The sequence below is a fragment of the Pan troglodytes genome, chromosome 14, assembly GCF_028858775.2.
Source record: "Pan troglodytes isolate AG18354 chromosome 14, NHGRI_mPanTro3-v2.0_pri, whole genome shotgun sequence".
NCBI lineage: Eukaryota > Metazoa > Chordata > Mammalia > Primates > Hominidae > Pan > Pan troglodytes.
In genome coordinates, this window is record NC_072412.2 from 18,195,397 (window position 1) to 18,214,846 (window position 19,450).

A 19,450-nucleotide genomic window follows, 5' to 3' on the forward strand; every position below is an offset into this window, starting at 1 on the left:
ACACTGCAATAAATTTAAAAATACCTAAGATGTTTTTGTAGTCTGTGATAACAACTATGCATGGTAGAAAGGCTAGTGAAAAACAGCTACACAGACCAGGTAACACAATAGAGAGCCCAGAAATTAACCCATCATATATGGTCAACTAAATTTCAATAAGTATACCAAGAATACACAGTGGGAAAATGACAGTCTCTTCAATAAATGATGTTGGGAAAACTGGATATCCACACACAAAAGAATGAAATTGGACAGTTGTTGTACACCATACCCAAAAATCAACTCAAAATGGATTAAAAACTTAAATGTAAGACTTGAAACCATAAAACTCTTAGAAGGGAACATAGGGGAAAAGATCCTTGATACTGGATACAACACCAAGCAAAAATAAACAAGTGGGACTGTATCAAACTAAAATGCTTCTGCACAGTAAACAGTCAATAAAATGAAAAGATAACCTATAGAATGGGAGAAAATATTTGCAAACCATATTATCTGATAAGAATTTAATATCCAAAATTCCTAAAAGACTCATACAACTGAACAGCAGAAAAACCCACAAATAACCTGAATGAAAAAATGGGCAAAGGACCTAAATAGACATTTCTCCAAAGGAGACATACAAATGACTGACAGACATAGGAAAATGTGTTTACCATCACTAATCATCTGGGAAATGCAAATCAAATCCACAATGAGGGTGGCTCATATTTTTTAAAAAAGATAACTGTTGGTGACGATGTGGAAAAAAGGAAAACTTTGTATATTACTGGTGGGAATATAAATTGTTACAGCCATTATAGAAAATAGTACACAAGTTCCTCAAAAAACTAAACATAAAACTGCCATGTGGTCCAGCAATCCCACTATTGGGTACATATCCAGAGGAAACAAAATCAGTATGCTGAGGAGATATTCGTACTCTCATGTTTACTGCAGCATTCTCAGCAGCCAACATATGGAAACAACCTACGTGTTGATTGATAAATGAACGAATGAAGAAATTGTGGTGTATACACACAATGGAATATTATTCAGCCCCCAAAAAAGGGAAACCCTGCCATTTGTGACAACATGGATGAACCCAAAGGACATTGTGTTAAGTGAAATAAGCCAGATACAGGTAGACAAACACTGTATGATTTTACATATATGTGAAGTCTAAAACAGTGAAGCAGAGAGTAGCATGGTGGTTGTCAGGGGCTGGGGGAAGGGGGAGATTGGAAAGTGATGGTTACAGGGTACAAAGTTTCATCATAGTGCCTATAGCTAACCATACTGTACTGTGTACTTAAAATTGCTAAAAGGGTAGATCTTCTGTTAAGTCCTCTTATCAAAACAACAACAATCATAATAAAAGGGGTGGGAGGAAACTTTGAGATGTGACAGGTATGTTTATAACCTTGATGGTGGTGATGGTTTCATGGATGTTTATCCCCAAACTGATCAAGATGTATACATTAAATATGTACAACTTTTTAGATGTCAATCATACCTTAATTAAGTGGTTTAAGAAAACAGCAACAAAAGGCTTGTGGAATACACTAATCAGAGAATATAAACATCATCAGGGACTTGCAGAAGCAGCATACCTGATTACTTGGCCTGATTTGGGGCCAGACATGGGGAAGCCAACTTCAGGAACAACCAAATGAGAATCCATTGGACTCACAGCACAAAGCTACCTCAAAGCAATCTGGCAGATATGCCAAAATGACACATTACATGAAAAAAAGTAAAAACGAATTACAATTCTAAAGAAAACTTCTGAAGTCCGCAGATTGTGTGTGCGTGTCCATTTGTGTGCATTGTTTTTTTCCAGATCTTTTCTTGCAAAATTAAAAAACTTTTCCTTTCATATTTTCCCATCATTCCACAGTTGCTTTTCTTTTACCAAGTCCTAAGTAGCCTTTACTCCCTTGTCCACCAGTAAACATTGGTTTCACAAAGCCAAGAGGTTATCTAATCTTCATCCTAAAAAGACGGTGATCCTTTTGCTGGTGATTTGCATTTTCTGCCTAGAAATCTAAACAATTTTTCTTTGTTTTCCAGGTTAAAAAATTTAACCAGAATATAGCTTAAGGTTAGTGTTTCTCTATGAATCTATCACTAATTATGTATAATGTTGTTATCTCGTATCTTTTGGTTATTCTATCTTTAACAGGTTTCTTCATTGGTGGGTTCTCTACTTCAGGAACATCAATTGTCTTTATGTTGATCACTTTTTGACTGTACTCCATTACTGATTACGTGGTCTCTTATTGCTTTGTCTTTTATTCTCTGCACTCAACATGATTAAATTAAGCCTTTATATCAGAATTTTAGTTTAGCTAATCATATTTCAATCATTACTGTTCTAATTTATCTGTCAGTTCCATGGTGGTTTTGTTTTAGCCCTCAGTTTCTTTCTTTTGCTTTGAAATCTTTCTTCTCATTTCACTGTTTTATAATCTTTGATTTCCTTTAAAAATATATATGTTCTTTCATTCCTTAGCAACATGGTGCAGTTGCATAAAATTGTCTTCCTTTCCTTGGCTTCTGTTTTCTTAAGTTATCATTAAGTTCTTCACTTGTCATTTTTGTATTCAGTTTTATTCATTCAATATTGATTTACTGAGTGCCTAACATGTGTCAGGCACTATTCTTAATACTAAGGAAAGGCCTGCGAGGGACACCATGTTTCTGCCCTCATGGATATTACATTTCAGACACAGAAGTCAGACAACAAATACATAGTTCTATAATAAAACTTCAAGAGAGTCTATACTGGGGGTTTGTGAGCTCCTGGCTCAACTCTCAATTCCTCAATTGCTGCTATCATGCAAAAGCAGCCACAGACAATCAGTAACCTAATATGTGTTACTGTGTTCCAATAAAACTTTGCTGACACCTGCTTTCAGGCAACGATTTGCATTTACCAATGTTATTCTCATCCTCTTTCTGGTATTGTTTTCTGAGGTCATTCCACTTACTGATATGATGACAATCAGGTATAAGGTCCTGGGTGGGCCAGTAGAGAAAAAAGAGAATGACGACCATTCCCAAGGACATGCAATGAGCCCTTTCCTTCACTTACAATTACTTCAAGACCAAGAGGAAAGGGCCATTTTGTTCTCTTCTGGCCGTTACCCATTTCTGGTTGTCTGTATAAAAGAACAAAAAGGTTGGAATCTGATACCAGCTTCGTCCTGCAACTCTCCAGGCCCGCTACTGGGGTGACTACCAACTAACGGGGCACCCAGAGAATGAGAAAACATGGACATCCACCAGTGAAATTTCCCTAAAGGAGTAAGAGATCACAGGAAAGTTGTAATGATACCTGCTGACTTAGTATTTTCTTCTACTGCCTGACTTCTTTTATGCACATGGTAGACTTAAACATTTAATTGTCAGCTTATTTTCCTAGGACACTAAAATACTTTAAAAACACATTTTAAAATTCTTATTACCAGCCTTGGCATCATAGTGAGACCTTGTCTCTACTAAAAGTAAAAACACACAAACAAACAAAAACTACCCAGGCATGGTGTTGCATGCCTGTAGTCCTAGCTACTTAAAGGCCAGAGGCAGGAGACTCATTTGAGCCCAGGAATTTGAGTTTACAGTGAGCTATGATTGTGCCACTGCACTCCAGCCTGGACAACACAATGAGACCCTTTCTCAAAGAAAACCCCTCTAATTTAAAAGAAAACAAAAGTTTTTATTCACTGCAGAAACAAATGCAAATAGGCAAAGAAAATAAATATGATCCTGAATCCCCTCTCCCAAGAGGACAAATGTTAACATTTCTAGACATATTCTTCCAAATATAAACCTATATAAAACTAATATATATGAAATGTATTATATACTAAAACGTTAAACTCATATTGAATATGCAGCACTTTGCAGCCTTCCGTAAGTAATACACAATAGCAGTAACAAACATAAGAGAATATAAAGTACTCTCAAATTGGCCTGACTTATAACCGCTTTTTGTACTTACTAATGTATCATGAAACCCTTTCTAAGTCTCTAAATGTTTTCTTTTTTTTTTCAGTGGTTGCATAGTATTCCACGGCACAGATGTACCATAACTCATTTAAAGAATCTCTCCTTTTTGGGAATTTAATTTGCTTCTATTTTTTCAATATTATGACTAACACTTAAACAAATATCCTTTCACCTAAATATAGGCATATATTCTTTTTTTCCAGTATCTGTTATTTTTGTTTTTGTTTTGTTTTGAAGACAGGGTCTCTGTTGCTCAGGCTGGAGTGTACTGGTGTGATCAGCTCACTGTAACCTCAAACCCCTGTGCTCAAGGGATCCTCCTGTCTCTGCCTCCCAAGGAGCTGAGACTACAGGTATGCACCAGTGCACCTGGCTAATTTTTAAAATTTTTCTTCTTGTAGAGATGGGGTCTCACTTTGCTGCCCAGGCTGCACTACGTACTTTGTAATAGAATTCTTCTTTATAAATATACTTTACCTCATCTGGGCACTGGTCTCATTTTTATGTTGAAAATTTGGTGGCAACACTTGAGAAATGCTGGTTCTCTTTGCTAGTTTTGGTGGGGTGGCAGGAGAGGTAGACAACCCCTGGGTTAGGGTTAGAATATTGATGCTCTGTGAGGCAGTACCTACGAGGTGATGAGGCCCATGTAACTACTTGAAGAGATTAAGGGATCCAGTAGAGGGTAACTGTGAGTCAGAAATCCCACTGTGACCCTTACTACCTATACCAGGAGAGTGCCGTTAAACCATTCAATACTAAAAGTGGGCATGAAAAAAATCCAAAGGGTATCACCAGCTAACAAAGGGCAGAAAATTTATACTCTAGGTTGACATTTAGGCCTTAACACACCATGACAGCATGAGGCTCCATGGGGTGTGTCAGCATGGGGGATCTGAGGAAGCCCTCCCCTCTCTTGCAGTCTGTGGCTCTGCCTCATGAATATTATTACAGAAACCTCTGCGTGAAGACCATAAAGTGCATACTTTTTGACATCTGAAGCCTCAGCTTGTTGGGAACAGGCCCCCCAAAATCTGGCCATAAACTGGCCCCAAAACTGGCCATAAACAAAATCTCTGCAGCATTGTGACATGTTCATGATGGCCATGACACCCACGCTGGAAGGTTGTGGGTTTACCGGAATGAGGGCAAGGAACACCTGGCCCACCCAGGGAAGAAAACCACTTAAAGGTGTTCTTAAACCACAAACAACAGCATGAGCCATCTGTGCCTTAAGCACATGCTCCTGCTGCAGATAACTAGCCCAACCCATCCCTTTATTTCCCCTCCCATCCCTTTGTTTCCCATAAGGGATACTTTTAGTTAATCTAAAATCTATAGAAACAATGCTAACGACTGGCTTGTTGTTAATAAATATGTGGGTAAATCTCTGTTCGAGGCTCTCAGCTCTGAGGGCTGTGAGATCCCTGATTTCCCACTTCGCTCCTCTATATTTTTGTGTGTGTGTCTTTAATTCCTCTAACGCAGCTGGGTTACGGTCTCCCCCACCGAGCTGGTCTCGACATCAGCTGGTCAAGTCCATCTGGGAAACATATCCTGAGATGGGTGGAGCTTTCACGGCTTATTCATATTTATACTTTCTTCCTTTCTTTTCTTTTCTTTTTTTTTTTTTGAGATGAAGCCCCCTTGTTATTTGCCTGGGAGTCTAGGATACAGCAGGCTCTGGGTAAATACATACCGTAAAGTTGGCAGGTAGAAGGGGTTTTTGGCTGTTGTTTTTCAAACAGATTATGAATATGTTGACATTATTAAAAACACATGCACATGCACATCACCATTGCCCCAGAAGCCTCTCCAGCTCACGAGTGTCAAGCCCAGTGATTTATAAGATTGCTTGCACATATTATATTTTAAAGCACATATTGCTTTTGTGAAATGTGTATTATGCATTTTGTAATTGATAATGTATGCTGAAAAGCAGCCTCTGCCTTGCTGGATCTGAGACAGTCTATCATGTAAACACATTTCTGGAAGGGACTTGATACAAATGCTTCAGACGGGGTCAACCAGCTTCCATGGTCTCTCTCTCTCTCTCTGTCACACACACACACACACACACACAGGCCCCTTCTCCTCCCCCGACCATGTCACACCCATATAAATAGATAATAAAAACAGTAATGGAACAACAGCCCCAGAGGAAAGCTCTGTTAGGAATAAATCTGATTTTCAAAGCTGCACAAAACCCATCCAGCGAAGTAACCTTGTAAAAAGCAACAATTTATAACTCTACAGATTGGGCTGCCCCAAATTAGGGAAATGGCTCTGTGAGCCCCCAACAAGTGTGTACTTCAAATACCCTCAGCTGTGGCTCCAAGTACAAGAGTTGATAGGAAATCCAATTTGCCGTCAGTCTATAAGGAGAGTGTTCCAGACTCTGATCACCTTGGTAAGGCCATGTGGGTCAGTGTATGGCTGTGTGGGTCAGTGTATGGCTGTGTGGGTGTGGGGGGCTGTGTAGGTATGTGGGTCTGTGTGTTGCTGTGTGGGTTGGTGTGTGGCTGTGTGGGTCTGTGTGCGGTCACCCTGTGTAATGTGCATTCACACCCCACTCTGGCAGCCTAATCTTTTCCTCCCCAGCATCCATTAGCATAATCAACTGGAGGCCTGCCCAGAACCTGCCAAGCTTGTATTAATGTTGGCTCAGGAGGAGATTTATTCCTTCCTAGCACAGCACAGGCTATACCTGGCTCAGCTAGGACTCTCCCACCTTTATACCCCTCACTACACTACACATACGCACACACATCTATGCACACATACAGGCGCACGCACTTGCACATGAACACACACATACACGAGTGCCAGGTGAAACTAGTTCTGATTAGTGTTTAGAAGTGTAAGCTCCTTGGCCCCTGCCAAATATAGTCAATCACCCCGAGATTTTCAGAGCCTCTGCATCACTGTTTGATCTGGAAACCTCTTTCCTATTCTGCAAGGGCCACAAGCACATTATAAATGCAATCTCACTTGGAGACTTAAGTGCCAACCTGGGGTCAAACAGCTGTGTCATCTGAAATGAGTAATTTACCTCTCTGCTCATCAGTTTGCTCATTCATAAAATGGGAATAATATTAGCAGGATGACATCATGAGGTTCCTCATTAAGGTATCATTTTTAAAATGAACAACAGTCCCTGCCCAGTGGGAAAGGCATCAGATAAGAATGTCTACTCCCACCTCAGTCCAGGATGGAATTAATCTCAGCCTCTTACCCCTGCTAAGTCCAATCACACAAACCCTGCAGGGAGAAAGAGAGCATCTGCCATAGAGTCAGGCTGCCACCCTGTTCACCTGCTTCTGTCCTTGGCACCTGCCCCTGAGCTCCAGACACACAGAACTCTTCACTGATCCCAGGACACACCCCCTTTGCACATGCTGCGTCCTCTGCCTGGATTTCCCTTCCACCTATTCTCTGCCTAGGAAACTTACATCACCTTTCAAAGCTCAGATCTAAAACCACCATTCATTGCAGTCTTCTCTGCTCCCTCCTCTTCTCCCTCAGCCTCAAGCAGAGATAATTTCTTGGGTCGCCATGGAATCTCATGAAAAGTTCTATTTGAACACTTTCTATACTTGCAACACCAGGACATGACGTAGTTCTTCCACCAAATGGTGAACCCCTTGAGGAGAGGAGTTATGTTTATCTTCGATTCCCTAATACTTAACCCAGTGTCAAGTACGTACTAGTAAACTTAATCCATGTTTGAATGGATTATTCTTTGTGTCCTCAAAGTTTAACTCCAAGACTGGGGCATACTAATTACCTAATCAGTGTTTGTGGAAGTGACCAATTAATTGTTATGAATCTATCTCTACAGCCCCACAGCCTAGTAGAGTTAAGTGTTTGAATGAGTGAACTGTGCCTCATATTCTGGCCACTCACTATGCTGCCTGGACCATAGTAGGTGCCAAAAAAAGGTTTGCATGAATGTCCACTCCCCCTGCACCTGGTATAGAGTTTATCTCACTGTTGCAATTGACAACCCCCATGCTTCTTCAACTCAATTAGTGCAGGTTTACCTTACTTACCTGATGATGCAATGCAGGTTCAGGGCAGCAGAGGATGGGCGAGGGAAGGAGGGGCTCTGCTCCACTGGTTCATTCAAGAGAACCCAGGCTCCTGATGGCTCTGCCAGTTTCAACAAGTGGCCTTCCAGGGTCATCCTTGGTGTTGAAACCTCACTGGAAAGTTGTGGAAAAAACAGGAATATTTTATGGCCAGGCCAGGAACTAGCCCACATCACTTCTGCTCACATTCTTTTGGCTAGTACTCAGTCACTTGGTCAAACCTCACTGCAGGGAAGGCTGGAAAATGTAGCTTTACTGTGTGCTCAAGTAAAAGTGGAAATGGGTTTGATGAGCAGTACTAAGTCCAAAAAACTTGTCAGTCATCCACAGATATTTGATGAATAATATGAATAATGAGTTTTTCTATACCTGGATGCTAGGTATAGGTATGTTTCCACATAGCATATGCTCAATGAATAGTTGAAATAATTCCTCTCTGTATTCTGAAAAGCCTTACATATTGTCTGATGCAGAGATGGTACTCAGTAAATAAATGGATGAAAAGGAGGGAGAGAGGGAGGGAGGAGGGAGGGAGGGAGGGAGGAAGGAAGGAAAGGAAGGAAGGAAGGAAGGAAAGGTTTAATAACAAAGGGTAGATAATGTATCGATGAATGGATGGATGGATGAAAGAAATCAAGTATGGGTGGGAGAAAAGTAGGAAGAAAAGATTTAATAACAGATGAGTGAATGATGTATAGATGAATGGATGGGTGAAATCAATCAAGGATGCAAGGGAGGAAAAGAAGAAAGGAAGGAAGGAACAAACGAAGGAAGGAGAAAAGGAAGGAAAATGCTAAGAGTAATAATGGATGGATGATGGATAGATGAATGGATGAAAGAAAGAAAGGATGAGTGAGAGAAAGGAAGGGAGATGGGAGGAAGGTATATATATACATATACTACATACATATATACATATACATAGTTTTGTTAATATGTAACAAGAATTAGGAGATTATATATATATATATATATATATATACACACACACACACACACGCTTGGGAAATGAATTACTTGGGAAATTGTTACCGTCATAAACTAGGGCAATGGGTTACCCCTGAGAACTCAGGTCTTCCTGTTAGCCCCAACTGCTCAGTCCCCACTTGGTCCTGATCCCTTGGCGCACCCCTCATTACACCCTACACAGGGACTTGACCACCTTCCAGCTTCCAAGTAGGAGTGAGCTTACATCCAGGTTTCCTGGGTGTGGTGGCTACAGCTTCAAGTGAGAGCCATGGAAAACAGGGGGTGGGAAGACAGAGCAAGGTTTTAGATTCAAAATCTGCACTCTGCTTGAGTGATCAACATCATTTCCATACTATAATTACATTTAATTACATTGCCCAATTCTCCCCTGATTGTACTGCTATCTTGTAGGCTGTCCTGGTTGGAAGTAATCTAAAACTATGAGACGTCAGATTCTGTGAAACAATGACTTCCCAAGGAAATATGGTCCTAGACAGTAACTGATAAATCCCATTAGGCCTCTTATCCCCTATTTGGTCTCTTCTGAGATGACATTGTTGATTTGTCTAATGAAAACTGTGTACCCAGTATTGCTGAAGGAGAAAAATTCGCCCAGCTTTGGAGGATGAGGGCTCAGGGAGTCTAAGCCAGGGAGCAGAAGGAGGATGGGATTGAGGTATGGTAGGTGGCTACAGCAGATACATCTTGACGGATTTTTCTCCATGTTCTGCCTGATTATTCTGGTCCAGAGAACTCCTACAAAGAGAGTTTGCTACTATAGTGTTTTAAGTCAGGGGCCACAGGATCTGTTCTTGTGAAACTTGGTTAGGATAAAAGAAAAAGGGGGCGCATTTGGCTCAGAACTCAGAGGTGCTCCACAAGGGATGCCCCAGAACTCTGCAGATGGTCCAAGAGGATAACACATCTCTGCAAAGCACCCCTGCCTCTCCAATCCTGATATCCTCATTCCCCAGCTTCTGTACCCTAAACCCAGAACTTTGCTGAGCTAGAGTGTGTTAAAATAATTGTGTTTATCTTGTGCTCTTGTAAAATTTAGGGCTCATTTGCTTAAGACATGCCCCCACCCACCCAATTTCTTCCTTCCCCTGTCTTTTCTGGGTCCAGGGATCAGAGAGGAAAGACTTTTGTTAAAGAGGAAAGCAAGCTGAAGTGAAAAGGAAAGAGCACTAAACTAGGAGTCAGGCAATGAAATTACAATCCCTATCTTGTGGCAAAGTTGCTGAGCTGCTTTGAGCAAGTCTCGTCCCCTTTCTGGCCTGGCCTGCAACTCCCCATCTTAAGATAAGGGGTTAGTCTAGAACATTTTAAAATTAGCTGCTAATATTAAAATCTAGAGATCCCACACAAAAGAGGTTTTTAACTCCTCCCATGAATTCCAATTGGAAACACCAGTCTCACACTCCCACTTGGCCTCAAACAGCTGAAACTGAGTGGTAGCTTCTCGCTTTAGGTGGGAGATGCACTCTCAGGTTAACCACAATCCCCACTACTCCCTGTTGCTTTATAACTTGCTTCACTTGCTTATGTTATCAACTGGCCCTTGTAAGCTTATGTTTATAATTTCTAGATATCTACTCCCACTCCAGCTTCGTCAATCCAAAATAAACTCACTCTCGCACAGAAGCCAAAGGTAAGAACCATCACCTGTGACTGCTACTTGTCAACACTAATTAGGCCTGCATGGTCCCAATTCAGCACCCTGGACAAATTATTGAGAGCTATTGGAGGCAAGTAAGTCCTCCCAGATCCCACCAAGTCCTGTCTAATGGGCAGCCACGCCCTTGCCCAGCCTGAGAATATGCTGATATCTGGTAGGCTGGAACTTCATCTTGTTATTATCACCAAAGCCCTGAATCTCTGCTGAATCTGCCCCGTGTTTGATTTCTTTGTAATTCTGCCACTCCTTGGGATCAGGTTGGGGATGTGTAATTCTTCTCTGTCAAGACATGTCTAAACTGCCTATCTTCTAGATGCAACTGCTGCTTCCCAAAGGCCAACGTCCATGTTGTATAAAGAATGATGGATTTGATATCGTATATTACCGCTGTGCATTTTCATTTTCCATGTCTGATTTTCCTCCCCCAAATTGCTGAGTGATCGAGAGGCTAGGGTTGTTTTTATGAGAGGTGTCATAAGACCATCTTCATGCACAACATGGCCAGGCAAGGTGGATCAGAGATAAGGAAAAATTGTCAGGTACCTCCGAGTTGTTTCTTGCTGGTATCTCTTTGCAAGTTCCCTCCAAGGCGTCTCTCCAGGAGTCCATGGCTGTCAGGAGGATATCAGTTGGTTAATCTGGTTTCAACTCCTTAAAATTACTTAGCCCACCAATCAAAATCCACCATAATTTGGGACCCACTGAGTGCCCACTCTGTGCCAGGCACTGTGCTAGGTCTAGGACATAAGAGATAAAAAGTGTATCTCTGTTCTTCTGAAGCTCCTATTCCAGTGAGTAAGACAGACAATTAAAGCAAAGCTATAGTGTGATGCAGTGGGTCACACCCGTAATCCCAGCACTTTCGGAGGCTGAGGCGGGTGGATCATTTGAGGTCAGGAGCTCAAGACCAGCCTGGCCAAAATAGAGAAACCCCATCTCTACTGAAAATACAAAAATTGGGCTGAATAGGAACAGCTCCAGTCTACAGCTCCCAGCATGAGCGATGCAGAAGATGGGTGATTTCTGCATTTCCAACTGAGGTACTGGGTTCATCTCACCGGGGCTTGTTGGACAGTGGGTGCAGCCCATGGAGTGTGAGCCCAAGCAGGGCGGGGCATCGCCTCACCCAGGAAGTGCAAGGGGTCAGGGAATTCCCTCTCCTAGCCAAGAGAAGCCATGACAGATGGTACCTGGAAAATTAGCACACTCCTACCCTAATACTGTGCTTTTCCAATGGTCTTAGCAAACGGCACACCAGGAGATTATATCCCGCACCTGGCTCGGAGGGTCCTATGCCCACAGAGCCTCACTCACTGCTAGCACAGCAGTCTGAGATCGAACTGCAAGGTGGCAATGAGGCTGGAGGAGGGGTGTCCACCATTGCTGAGGTTGAGTAGGTAAACAAAACAGCTGGGAAGCTCGAACTGGGTGGAGCCCACCGCAGTTCAAAGAGGCCTGCCTGCCTCTGTAGACTCCACCTCTGGGGGTAGGGCATAGCTGAACAAAAGGCAACAGAAACTTCAGAAACTTCTGCAGACTTAAACGTCCTTGTCTGACAGCTTTGAAGCGAGTAGTGGTTCTCCCAGCACGGAGTTTGAGATCTGAGAACAGACAGACTGCCTCCTCAAGTGGATCCCTGACCCCCGAGTAGCAAAACTGGGAGATAATTCCCAGTAGGGGCAGACTGACACCTCCTACAGCCGAATTCCCCTCTGAGACAAAGCTTTCAGAGGAAGGATCAGGCAGCAACATTTGCCATTCTGCAATATTTGCTGTTCTGCATCCTCCGCTGCTGATACCCAGGCAAACAGGGTCTGGAGTGGACCTCCAGCAATCTCCAACAGACCTGCAGCTGAGGGTCCTAACTGTTGGAAGGAAAACTAACAAACAGAAAGGACATCCACACCAAAACCCCATCTGTACATCACCATCATTAAAGACCAAAGGTAGATAAAACCACAAAGACAGGGAGAAACCAGAGCAGAAAAGCTCAAAATTCTAAAAATCAGAGTGCCTCTTCTCCTCCAAAGGAACGCAGCTCCTCGCCAGCAATGGAACAAAGCTGGATGAAAAATGACTTTGACGAGTTGACAGAAGCAGGCTTCAGACCACTGGTAATAACAAACATCTCCGAGCTAAAGGACGATGTTTGAACCCATCGCAAAGAAGCTAAAAACTTTGAAAAAAGACTAGATGAAAGGCTAACTAGAATAAACAGTGTAGAGAAGTCCTTAAATGACCTGATGGAGCTGAAAACCATGGCACAAGAACTACGTGACACATGCACAAGCTTCAGTAGCCGATTCGATCAAGTGGAAGAAAGGGTATCAGTGATTGAAAATCAAATGAATGAAATGAATGAGAAGAGAAGTTTAGAGAAAAAAGAGTAAAAAGAAATGAACAAAGCCTCAAAGAAATATGGGACTATGTGAAAAGACCAAATCTGAGTCTCATTGGTGTACCCGAAAGTGACAGGGAGAATGGAATCAAGTTGGAAAACACTCTGCAGGATATTATCCAGGAGAACTTCCCCAACCTAGTGAGGCAGGCCAACATTCAAATTCAGAAAATACAGAGAATGCCACAAAGATACTCCTCAAGAAGAGCAACTCCAAGAAACATAATTGTTACATTCACCAAAGTTGAAATGAAGGAAAAAATGTTAAGGGCAGCCAGAGAGAAAGGTTGGGTTACCCACAAAGGGAAGCCCATCAGACTAACAGCTGATCTCTGAGCACAAACTCTACAAGCCAGAAGAGAGTGGGGGTCAATATTCAACATTCTTAAAGAAAATAATTTTCAACCCAGAATTTCATATCCAGCCAAACTAAGCTTCATAAGTGAAGGAGAAATAAAATCCTTTACAGACAAGCAAATGCTGAGAGATTTTGTCATCACCAGGCCTGCCTTACAAGAGCTCCTGAAGGAAGCACTAAACATGGAAAGGAACAACCGGTACCAGCCACTGCAAAAAACATGCCAAATTGTAACCATCATCGATGCTAGGAAGAAACTGCATCAACTAACATGCAAAATAACCAGCTAACATCATAATGACAGGATCAAATTCACACATAACAATATTAACCTTAAATATAAATGGGCTAAATGCTACAATTAAAAAACACAGACTGGCAAATTGGATAAAGAGTCAAGACCCATCAGTGTGCTGTATTCAGGAGACCCATCTCATGTGCAGAGACACACATACATTCAAAATAAATGGATGGAGGAAGATCTATCAAGAAAAGGAAAACAAAAAAAGCAGGAGTTGCAATCATAGTCTCTGATAAAACAGACTTTAAACCAACAAAGATCAAAAGAGACAAAGAAGGCCATTACATAATGGTAAAGTGATCAATTCAACAAGAAGAGGTAACTATCCTAAATATATATGCACCCAATACAGGAGCACCCAGATTCATAAAGCAAGTCCTTAGCGACCTACAGAGAGACTTAGACTCCCATACAATAATAATGGGAGACTTTTAACATCGCACTGTCAACACTAGACAGATAAACGAGACAGAAAGTTAACAAGGGTATCCAGGACTTGAACTCAGCTCTGCACCAAGCGGACTTAATGGACATCTACAGAACTCTCCACCCCAAATCAACAGAATATACATTCTTCTCAGCACCACATCACACTTATTCAAAAATTGACCACATAGTTGGAAGTAATGCACTCCTCAGCAAATGGAAAAGCACAGAAATTATAACAAACTGTCTCTCAGACCACAGTGCAATCAAATTAGAACTCAGGATTAAGAAACTCTCCCAAAACACTCAACTACATGGAAACTGAAACTGCTCCTGAATGACTACTGGGTACATAATGAAATGCAGGCAGAAATAAAGATGTTCTTTGAAACCAATGAGAACAAAGACACAATATACCAGAATCTCTTGGACACATTTAAAGCAGTGTGTAAAGGGAAATTTATAGCACTAAATGCCCACAAGAGAAAGCAGGAAAGATCTAAAATTGACACCCTAACATCACAATTAAAAGAACTAGAGAAGCAAGAGCAAACACATTCAAAAGCTAGCAGAAGGCAAGAAATAACTAAGATCAGAGCAGAATTGAAGGAGGTAGAGACACAAAAATCCCTTCAAAAAAATCAATGAATCCAGGAGCTGGTTTTTTGAAAAGATCAACAAAATTGATAGACCACTAGCAAGACTAACACAAAAGAAAAGAGAGCAGAATCAAATAGATGCAATAAAAAATGATAAAGGGGATATCATCAGCAATCCCACAGAGATACAAACTACCATCAGAGAATACTATAAACACCTCTATGCAAATAAACTAGAAAATCTAGAAGAAATGGATAAATTCCTGGATACATACACCCTCCCAAGACTAAACCAGGAAGAAGATGAACCCCTGAACAGACCAATAACAGGCTCTAAAATTGAGGCAAAAAATTACAGCCTACCAACCAAAAAAAGTCCACAAGACAGATTCACAGCCGAATTCTACCTGAGGTACAAAGAGGAGCTGGTACCAGTCCTTCTGAAACTATTCCAGTCAACAGAAAAAGAGGGAATCCTCCCTCACTCATTTTATGAGGCCAGCATCATCCTGATATCAAAGCCTGGCAGAGACACGACAAAAAAAAATTTTTAGACCAATATCCCTGATGAAAATCGATGCAAAAATCCTCAATAACATATGGGCAAACAGAATCCAGCAGCACATCAAAAAGCGCATCCACCATGATCAAGTTTGCGTCATCCCTGGGATGCAAGTCTGGTTCAAGATACACAAATAAATATATGTAATCCGTCATATAAACAGAGCCAAAGACAAAATACACATGATTATCTCAATAGATGCAGAAAAGGCCTTCAACAAAATTCAACAGCCTTCATGCTTAAAATTTTCAATAAACAAGTATTGATGGGACATATCTCAAAATAATAAGAGCTATTTATGACAAATTCACAGCCAATATCATACTGAATGGGCAAAAACTGGAAGCATTCCCTTTGAAAACTGGCACAAGACAGGGATGCCCTCTCTCACCACTCCTATTCAACATGTGTTGGAAGTTCTGACCAGGTCAGTCAGGCAAGAGAAAGAAATAAAGGGTACTCAACTAGGAAAAGAGGAAGTCAAATTGTCCCTATTTGCAGATGACATGATTATATATTTAGAAAACCCCATTGTCTCGGCCCAAAATCTCTTTAAGCTGATAAGCAACTTCAGCAAAGTCTCAGGATACAAAATCAATGTGCAAAAATCACAAGCATTCTTAAACACCAAGAACAGACAGAGAGCCAAATCATGAGTGAACTCCCATTCACAATTGCTTCAAAGAGAATAAAATACCTAAGGAATCCAACATACAAAGGAAATGAAGGACCACTTCAAGGAGAACTACAAACCACTGCTCAATGAAATAAAGGAGGACACAAATAGAAAAACAATTCATGCTCATGGATAGGAAGAATCAAATATTGTGAAAACGGCCATACTGCCCAAGGTAATTTATAGATTCAGTGCCATCCCCATCAAGCTACCAATGACTTTCTTTACAGAATTGGAAAAAAAACTACTTTAAAGTTCATATGGAACCAAAAAAGAGCCCTCATTGCCAAGACAATCCTAGGCCAAAAGAACAAAGCTGGAGGCATGACGCTACCTGACTTCAAACTATAGTACAAGGCTACAGTAACGAAAACAGCACGGTACTGGTACCAAAACAGAGATATAGACCAATAGAACAGAACAGAGCCGTCAGAAATAATACCACACATCTACAACCATCTGATCTTTGACAAACCTGACAAAAACAAGAAATGGGGAAACAATTCCCTATTTAATAAATGGTACTGGGAAAACTGGCTAGCCATATACAGAAAGCTGAAACTGGATCCCTTCCTTACACCTTACACAAAAATTAATTCAAGATGGATTAAAGACTTAAATGTTAGACCTAAAACCATAAAAACCCTAGAAGAAAACCTAGATAATACCATTCAGGACATAGGCAGGGGCAAGTACTTCATGACTAGAACACCAAAAGCAATGGCAACAAAAGCCAGTATAGACAAATGGGATCTAATTAAACTAAAGAGCTTCTGCACAGCAAAAGAAACTACCATCAGAGTGAACAGGCAACCTACGGAATGGGAGAAAATTTTCACAATCTACCCATCTGACAAAGGGCTAATATCCAGAATCTACAAAGAACTTAAACAAATTTACAAGAAAAAATAAAACAACCCCATCAAAAAGTGAACAAAGGATATGAACAGACACTTCTCAAAAGAAGACATTTATGCAGCCAACAGACACATGAAAAAATGCTCATCATCACTGGCCATCAGAGAAATGCAAATCAAAACCACAATGAGATATCATCTCACACCAGTTAGAATGACGATCATTAAAAAGTCAGGAAACAACAGGTGCTGGAGAGGATGTGGAGAAATAGGAATACTTTAACACTGTTGGTGGGTCTGTAAACTAGTTCAACTATTGTGGAAGACAGTGTGGTGATTCATCAAGGATCTAGAACTAGAAATACCATTTGACCTAGCCATCCCATTACTGGGTATATCCCCAAAGGATTATAAATCATGCTGCTTTAAAAACACATGCACTCATATGTTTATTGCAGCACTATTCACAATAGCAAAGACTTGGAACCTACCCAAATGTCCATCAATGACAGACTGGATTAAGAAAATGTGGCACATATACACCATGGAATACTATGCAGCCATAAAAAGAGATGAGTTCATGTCCTTTGTAGGGACACAGATGAAACTGGAAACCATCATTCTGAGCAAACTATTGCAAGGACAAAAAACCAAACACCGCATATTCTCACTCATAGGTGGGAAATGAACAACGAGAACACTTGGACACAGGGTGGGGAACATCACACACTGGGGCCAGTGGTGGGGTGGGGGTAGGGAGGAGGGAAAGCATTAGGAGATATACCTAATGTAAATGATGACTTAATGGGTGCAGCACACCAACATGGCACATGTATACGTATGTAACAAACCTGCACATTGTGCACATGTAACCTAGAACTTAAAGTATAATAAAAATAAATAAATAAATAAATAAGCTGTGCATGGTGGCACTCACCTATAATCTCAGCTACTCAGGAGGCTGAGGCAGGAGGGTTACTTGAACTGGGGAAATGGAGGCTGCAGTGAGCCAAGAAAATGCCACTGCACTCCAGCCTGGGTGTAAATAAATAAATAAATAAATAAATAAATGCTATCTACTAGCCAGCAGTGATAAACACTGGGAAGAAAACCATCTGAGTAAAGACAGGATGATGGTGATGGATATTGTAGGTTAGAGCCATCAGGGAAGACTTCTCCCCAAGGTGGCTTCTATGCAGACCTCTAGATGAAGTGGATGCTCAGGCTGTGAGGAAGAGCTTTCCCGGTGAAGGGAACAAATGCCAAGGTCTGGCAGCTACAACATGCTTGGAATGTTTGAAGACTAGAAAGAGTGTTTTTGTAGCTACAGCAGAATAAGAGAGAGAAACTACGGAAGACACTAAGGTCAGAGAGCTGGTCCTCATTGTCCGCTGCTCCCACTGGCTTTGGCTTTAAGTACTCATTTGCAGTCTGTAGAGAAACAGGACCAACAAGATATGCAGACAGAGATATGGATGCACACTTAGAGATACAGATGGAGACAGAGATGATAGAGATGGTGATGAAGATGGAGGTAGCGATGGAGATAAAGAGGTAGAAGTAGAGGTAGAGGGAGAGAGAGAGACATAGAGATAGAGACAGAAATAAAAAAAGGCTTACTTTAAGGTATCTGCTCATGGAATTGTGGGGTTGGCAAATTCTGAAATCTTCAGGGCAGGTCAGCAGGCTGCAAGTGCTCAGGCAGAAGCTGATGATGCTGCAGTCTTGGGGAAGAATTTTTTCTTCCTCAGAGGAACCTCAATTCCACTCTTTAGGCCTTTAACTGATCAAATGGGGCCTATTCAAATTATTGAAGACAATCTCCTTAAGTCAACTGATAGTAGATGTTAGCCCAATCTACAAAATCCCTTCAGAGCAACACTTAGGTTAGTGTTGGATTGAGTAACTGGGTGCTACATCCTAGCCAGGTGGACACATACAACTCCCCACCACAGGCTCTTTGAGCTTCTGCATTATTCTCCATCACATGCCTCTGCTTTTGGCATCCTCTCTGTGCATAGCTTCAAGTGTGTCTCCTACCATAATGACCAGTATGGTGTATGACCTAAGGATACAGTAGAGATGTTATTGTTATTATTTTGTTAGTCACCTTAAATATTTTTAGAAGAGTGAAAATATATCTCAAAATAAAATGTATGATTTCCATATCCCTATCTGGGTTTTGGGATGTTTAGATTTCAGCGAGAGGAGTTTGGCAGGCTTGCCCCATCTCCTCCAATGCTCTCAGAGTGCTGGTGGATGAAGGATTGCCCTGTGAACCTCTGACTCATCTGCTTGTTCTATGAGCTTTTAATAAGAGCAGAAAGATAGCTCTAGACTGAGTCAGGCTAGAGAGGGCTGTGGCATTATCCTTAAAAGATACATCATCCAGGAATGCGTCTCCACACCCCATCCCCAGGCTATAACCCTTTGGGGAGAAAGAATGCTAAGCCCTGTCTCTGAGGCTGCCCCAAGTCTTTCCAGGCTGGGCTCTCTCTGACTCCACTTCACCCCATCAGGCATTTGCTGTTGAATTAATATT

The 19,450-nt window shown here is 41.4% G+C and overlaps 1 protein-coding gene across 1 annotated transcript in view; it reads right to left on the reverse strand.

The window, feature by feature from the left end:
* LOC104001766 (uncharacterized) overlaps nt 1–19,450 on the reverse strand; it is a 64,065-nt gene that overhangs the window by 26,466 nt on the left and 18,149 nt on the right. Inside the window, 4 exon segments of the mRNA XM_063791914.1 lie at nt 8,046–8,198; nt 11,275–11,342; nt 17,846–17,943; nt 18,529–18,973. Coding sequence (XP_063647984.1) covers nt 8,046–8,179 — 134 coding nt within the window. The 5' untranslated portion in view covers nt 8,180–8,198; nt 11,275–11,342; nt 17,846–17,943; nt 18,529–18,973.